Source organism: Antrostomus carolinensis, unplaced genomic scaffold (assembly GCF_000700745.2).
Source record: "Antrostomus carolinensis isolate BGI_N321 unplaced genomic scaffold, ASM70074v2 scaffold22086, whole genome shotgun sequence".
Lineage (NCBI taxonomy): Eukaryota > Metazoa > Chordata > Aves > Caprimulgiformes > Caprimulgidae > Antrostomus > Antrostomus carolinensis.
In genome coordinates this window covers 35,587-42,428 of record NW_010324230.1, presented here as the reverse complement: position 1 = coordinate 42,428, position 6,842 = coordinate 35,587, and the positions used below count along the sequence as shown (strand labels likewise).

Here is a 6,842-nt window from a genome sequence, read left to right as displayed (position 1 = left end):
GAAGATTCCTCATTCTCTGCCATAGGACATTTGGGTGGCAGCCATTGGAGGCATCAGCCTACACAGAACAAGGAGACCACTGGGACAAGCAGCTTGATCTCAAATGTACAAGTGACTGAAAGACACCTCTGGATAACCAACTCTGTTCACTTTGCTGCCTTGGACATCCACTGCTTCACCTTCTAACCCCCAGGATCACCAAGACTGCTGATCTTTGAAGAGCTCCAAGTCAGCACGGATTGTCACAGGTCCTGCTGCTTGTCCCAGCAAAAGCTGGGGGCACTTTTCCCCCCTCTCTTCTTACCTGGGAGGAGGGAAAGTGGGTGGGAAACACCAAATACCAGGACAAATGAGGAAGAGCAGACCAGGCCTCTTGAGTACAAATATACACCCTAAAGAGAAAGGGGGGAAAAAAAAAAAAAAAAAAAATCTGACTGCCTTCTCATACTCAGGTTTGTCCTATCATCTGCACTGCTGTCCTTAAAAACTATCTAGAACCTCACACCAGCCAAAACTGTCTCCACTTTCACCAAGCAATCCCAAATTTTATGAAAAGAATGTGAAGATGATTCACTATTGCTAAAGATACTGTTTAGGGCATTGACTCACAGTAGGTGGGAATGCCAACACACACACTGTGTTACCTCAAATCAAGTAGCACAGCTCAGAACGAGACAAATTCACTGTACACTGTTAAGTCTATCACTGTATCACATACAACACCCAGGCCCTATTTACATGTTCTCATCTTTCTTTCACCATGTGACTGCACGATATCTTCCCAATACTACCTGCATTATGTTTTATTGTAATTTTCCAGCCAGCATGCTCTGTTTGACAGCATTCAAGTTTCCACTAGGAAAATAATTCACTTGAGTACTAGAATGGAGGCCCCTCAGCTCATACTCAACGTTGACAGCAGAGAGAGTGAATTAACAGCCTGCTGGTGATGCAGACTGACAAAAATGAAGCTCCTCTACCCAGCGCTTCCTCTGCAAGAGGAGTTAATGCTGCGGGAATTTCTGAGAAGAGAAAGTGTAGTTGCAATATCACAGTCTGTAAATATTAACACCAAAACTGTGAGTTCATTCCGTATGCTCAGAGTATATGCGTTTTCTTTCAAAGTCTACTCTTGCTTCAGAGAGCTCAGGCAGAGGATGGCCAAGCATCATGCTCTTATGCCTGATATCAGTCTAGGAATGCATTTTGAAAATCTGAGAGACCATTAAGCTCTAATTTTTATTAGGTTGTCCTCTCTACCCCTCCTTTGAGCTACTTAGTCAATATTTATTATACAGTTTTCCTTACTTTTTTATCATTTTGATAGATTGCCTTTTTTTATAATTTTAGAAATTAGAGAGTTCTCATTTCTGAGATCAATTTACCTTCCCCCCACCCCCTTAATACAGAGTTCTCATTTGCTTAAATTGTAAAACTCACATTATAAAACTAGGTTTCTGGAACAGGGTTGTAGCCTTTCTCAACATGATTTAAATATTATTCATTCACTACATAGGAAATAAACATTTTATCATAGTGATCTATGCAGGAATGAACTTGTATTTGCTGGTATATTTCTCTTTTTTTTTTTTTAATAATTGGTAAGAACCAACAACTGAATGCAGCAGACTGCATAGGCATAGCAGAAAACTCATACAAATTATGGTTAAAGATTATTATCCACTTTAAATAATAATTCAGGATGTTCTTCTCTGCCACTGCAAAAAGCCAGGTCACACTCATCATGAGACTTAACAGGCTTTTCAGCAGTTGTCAAAGCTACTCCATCTGAGACATCATTTTTAGCCAGAGGCATTCAACTGTTCCTCGATGTTATCTAAATATACATGACTGGAGGGCTTTCTATAAGACTGTCTGAAGTAATTTGTTTTGTAACTGCCTCCCTTTAACATATACCCTCACCATTTTTAACACACATACAAGAACACTGGAAGTTATACCAGAGCACGCTCTCATTTACAGTTAATGCTATAAAAGTAAAGATTTTTCATATTACAGTATTAGCTCAACTAATATGCTATTTCCAGAAACTTCTGTGCAATTTTTAGTTCTAATGAAGTCCCGATTATCAAGAACCATCTAACCAAAAGATTCTCTCTCTAGCTTAACAGACTTACGTGACCATGCTATTCCATAATTTTATTTCACAACAAATTTTGAAAGGCAGTATTTGAACTAAGTACATTGACAACCCCCCCACAAAAAAAAAACCCAAAAAAAAACCCAAAAAAACAAACAAAAAAACCCCACAAAAAACCACCCACCAACACCTGACCAACAGTAGGATATTTTTTCCTAGTAGCTTAATTTTCTTTAAGCAGGAGTTACAATGTGGATGTCCTTCTACAGTTTTCTCTCTCACCGTTCATGAGAGTTTTCAATATAGATTATTTTTCTTCAAAGCAGTTCTGCAGTCTGGGTTGTCTTTCCAATTCTTTTGCTCTGAAGCACTTTTGGAACAAGTTTCCAAAGATTTCTGAGAGACTAATCTTCAATCACGCTTCAATTACTTAGAACTGTAACATCTCTGCTGTATGTTCTTCAGACATATAGTTACATAAACTAGCTAAATCTTTTGCTGAAACATTTAATCTATTCCACAGCATTTAAAATCAAAAGCTAAGCATTTCTGGAAATACATAGGCTCTTGGATTATGAATCCAAGAGACAACTGCTCATTTACTTCTGTTAACTGTATATTTGCTGACATCCAAGATTTAGCAGTTTCAAGAAGGAATTAAAGAATACGTTCTGCCCAAATGGCTCATGAGAAACAATTTTTGAGGACAATTTGTAACAGCAGTATGTGATGATTTTCATATGTACAAGAATCAAAGCGTATCAGATCACAAACACTGAAACAGAGGCTAAATTTCATTCTGTAGGTGGCTATTAACGCAGTGGAGCTCAGAAGTTTGTTTAGAACCACTAGAATATCATGCACTAGCACACAAATACTGTAGACCTCATCCTTTTACGCTCACATGCCTCAGGTAACAATTCTGGATTATGTTTGTGACTTAATGTAGTTGGATTACAGCCAGCTCCATTTGTTATTTAGTTCAAATCCAAACCCAATCTGTTTTAGCAGAAAGCAACTTCTTCACAGTCAAATCTTTCTGCCTTGCAGAAGTCATAGACCGACACAGACTGTATGTTATGAGGTTATTCCTGCATTGCAGAAGTCGGGCTCAAGCACCCTCAAAGTTAACTTCGGTTAGACATACTGAACTAACAATTGCTTCTCGTAAAATCTGGTCTAGTAAATTTTCAGACTTGCAATTCATCTAATAGCTAATGAAGAGTTAAGTAGCTTTTAAAACCAATAGTTACAGATTATATCATTAGGTTTATATATGTTACAAAATTGAAGGTATCTAACACATCAGACCAACATAGGAAAATTCATAAAGCTAACTCAACTCTTCACTGAGTTAGATACAAATTCTTTTACTGATGTAACAAGAGTCTAGTATATAGCTTCATTCATAAATTCCAATGTAAATATTTTCTAACCAATATTATGAAAGTGCTATCTATTAAGGTTGCTCCTTTCCAAGTGGAAGTGACTTAGGACACTGATTTTTTGGATTGATGAAACAATAATTGAGAAACATGCTCTTTCATATACTCATGCACACAATTCTGTGTGAAACTAATTTTATTAATGGTCACCTTACTATGCAGGATTGAACAAATACCCCATAGTAGCAGCAAAGATGTATACAACCAAATCCTTATGGCAACTGTTCTATAGTTTTTCAAAGAGAAAATCAGAATTGAATAGTATTAGGTACATCCCCAGACTGGTGAAAGTGTCATCCTCAAAAGATACCACAAAACTCTGAACCTAAATCACCAAATCTAAAAACTCGTGTCAGAAAAATAATTCATTTTGGAGGATACTAAAAACAGACTATAGTTTTTCAGGAATGTTTCGTAGTAAAAAAAAAAAAAATAAAAATAAAAAAATATATATATATTTTTTCCTTTAGAGGTTTTTTTTTTAAATAGCAGCAACATCACAGATATTGTTCTGTAGCATTGCATGAAAAGCTCAGTTCAGCAAAGATACAAGATCTTTGACACCTGAATAGTTACATACATCCATTTTTCATGTTCTTCAGTACATTTTTTCTCTTCACAATCAGAAATTGCACAAAAATATCAGAAATAACAATAATTGCAAAAATGCAATACATTATGTCTTCTTGTTATGAATTAAAGGCCCCATAGAACGTTTATGGAGCAGGATGGGAAAGCCCCAAGTTGTCAAAGTTTCTTTTTTAGGTCACTCACCTTAGGTAACTCCCATTCTGACCGGGAACCGTCAGCACTGTAGTAGTATGGTCTACCTTGTTCATCTGCATGCTTTATCCACTGTAGAAAGAAATGTGATTATAGGAAATGCGATCAGAGTGACAGTCATAACGTAGCAAATCTGTGATACTTGGGATTTAAAGTCAATTTTTAATAAAGTGCCATACACTTCAGCAGTGTCTAGTGCACAACTTCCAGTAACTAACCAAAGTTAGTTAGCAATGACAGGAACGCAGTTTTAATCTTCCTGGATTGGGATCCCTAACGTTTCTTCCTTCTAAAACTCCTCAGAAAAAGAGTCCTGCAATATCACACAAGAGACTGTGATAAACAGATACTCTTGAAAATGGCACATCTCACTCTCATCAACATTACAGTGTCAGTTTAAGGAGGCACAATCTTTGCACTGGATCTATGTAAGGATTTCATACTTAAAAATACAGAATTACAAGAAGCTCAACCAGCAACTGCTGATAATTTAGGAGATAATTGCACTTCCTAAACAACTCCATTTTTGAAACATCAACAGGAACATGAGAAGCAGTTCCTAAATAAGTCTCAAAGAAGAAAATATAATTTCTGTAACTTCTATACCCAGCTCCCGCAACCAAAGAGGTAAAACTGTGACAAGCCGTGGCTAGTTATGCAGAAAGGAAAGAACTGTAATGAACAAAATTCTACAAAAAGATCCCACAAAAATATGCACAGAAACACTCATAGCAAGGCTCTTGGGTCAAGCAGTTTTCACAAGACTGACTTCCAACAAACTGTTTCTGACAGGAACCATCATTATCTATCAATCCCAATGCAATTAAAAAAAAAAAAATCGTATTTGCCAAAACAGAGGTATGTGCTCTATAGGTGTTTAGCAGAAATACATTAAGCAGGATAAAATTCCAAAACTGGCATAAAATTCAATTGTTTAAAATCTTATTTAAGAAAAAAAAAAAAAAACAAACAAAAAACAAACAAACAAAAAAAACCAAACCACTTGCATATATCAACTGGAGAAGAGGTGGTGTTATGGTATAAAAACTACTGTTGCAATGAACACTTTCTGAAGTTAAACAGACCAAAACGCACCTTTAGTCAACAGTTAGAAAAATTAACTACTTTACAACTATAAACAAATATTGTCATTTATCCTACATGGGAGATATTTTATGATGTGCCTAGAATCACAGTAAGTTGTCAGTAGCAATTAGGTAATTGGAATAGAACATAAATCTGCTGATACAGTTGTGGTTTAATTAAGAAGTTTATGTACAGCTGAAAGCAATACTGAAAACAAAGTAAAGGATGAAACTGACAAAGCAGCATTATTTCAGTTTGAAACCATCCAATCTGGAAGGCCTATGTAGACAAGAACAGCTCTCAAAAGACATTACAGAAAACATTACATTTGTATGAAGTGTAACCAAGAGGATGGGGGAGGGCAGAAATTGAAGAAATTATACATTATATGTTCATTTAATATAAACTGATACCCAACTAGGAATAAGAAAATATTTTTCTGAATAGTAAAGAACATATATAAGAAAATAAAAAGTCAGTTCAGTTGCTAAAGTTCCATGCATATTAAAAAATAAAAGGAGATACTGCTGAGGAATGCTTTTCACTTCTAGAAATGAAATCTGCATTTCTAACAGTGAAATAGTGGAAAAGATTTAGAACATGATGAGAAGAAGGAAAAAGTACCTTTTCATTAGTATAGTCATTGGTATATAAGGTTTGACCATGTTCATCCAACTCTTCTGACCAACCCTTTGGAGGAGAACCATACTGACTATCTGACTGGCTGTAACAAGAACTGTGGTCGTTTTCTTCTGATGAAAGATGCTACAAGTAGTCAGAAACATACAAGGCAGTTTTGAGAATGAAAGCGTTTTAAAATCTGAAAGATCAAAGATTATTTTACTAGAAAGAGAATAGTAATAAATTGAAGGGAGTTCACATTTTCATATCTTATATCAGAGAATAAGAGATGCATTTTTACAGTACAGAAATATTTGATAACTGCTAGGCAGTTTAAAATATTTTCAGAACAACTGGTTTGTATTGGCACAATTTTTTAATTCTACTGTACCAGATTTCAGCTACTCAAATTTAAACTCCGTGGGTTTTTTGCTGATCTAAATTTTATTCCCACAGATTCACATTACTGAATGATGAAGAGAGTTAGCTTTAGTAATCTGCATAGCTCCCAAAAGCTTGGGAGACCTTCTACCTTGGTTTTCTGGCAATATCCCAGATTTCATAACTAAATCCTTTTCTTCCCCCTCCCAAATAGTATCTGAAAAAACAATAATCATTGAAGACATCTTGAATCTCCACCTGCACCTTTGTAGGTCCCAGGACTTTACAAAACTTGTGCAATGCATCCTCAAATATTAGGAATTTCCACTCTCCTCCTTCCAACTCTGATGTACATGACAATAAGCAATTCCAAAGCCAGGTTTTCTGTCAACTACAGGCACAGCTGGTTTAGGTGTAAGATTATT

The 6,842-nt window shown here is 35.8% G+C and overlaps 1 protein-coding gene across 1 annotated transcript in view; it reads right to left on the bottom strand.

Moving 5' to 3' along the window:
* LOC104527216 (rho GTPase-activating protein 12-like) overlaps nucleotides 1-6,842 on the bottom strand; it is a gene marked incomplete at its 3' end in the record, with an annotated part of 46,238 nt that overhangs the window by 7,650 nt on the left and 31,746 nt on the right. The window contains 2 exon segments of the mRNA XM_010170877.1: nucleotides 4,321-4,401; nucleotides 6,040-6,180. Coding sequence (XP_010169179.1) covers nucleotides 4,321-4,401; nucleotides 6,040-6,180 — 222 coding nt within the window.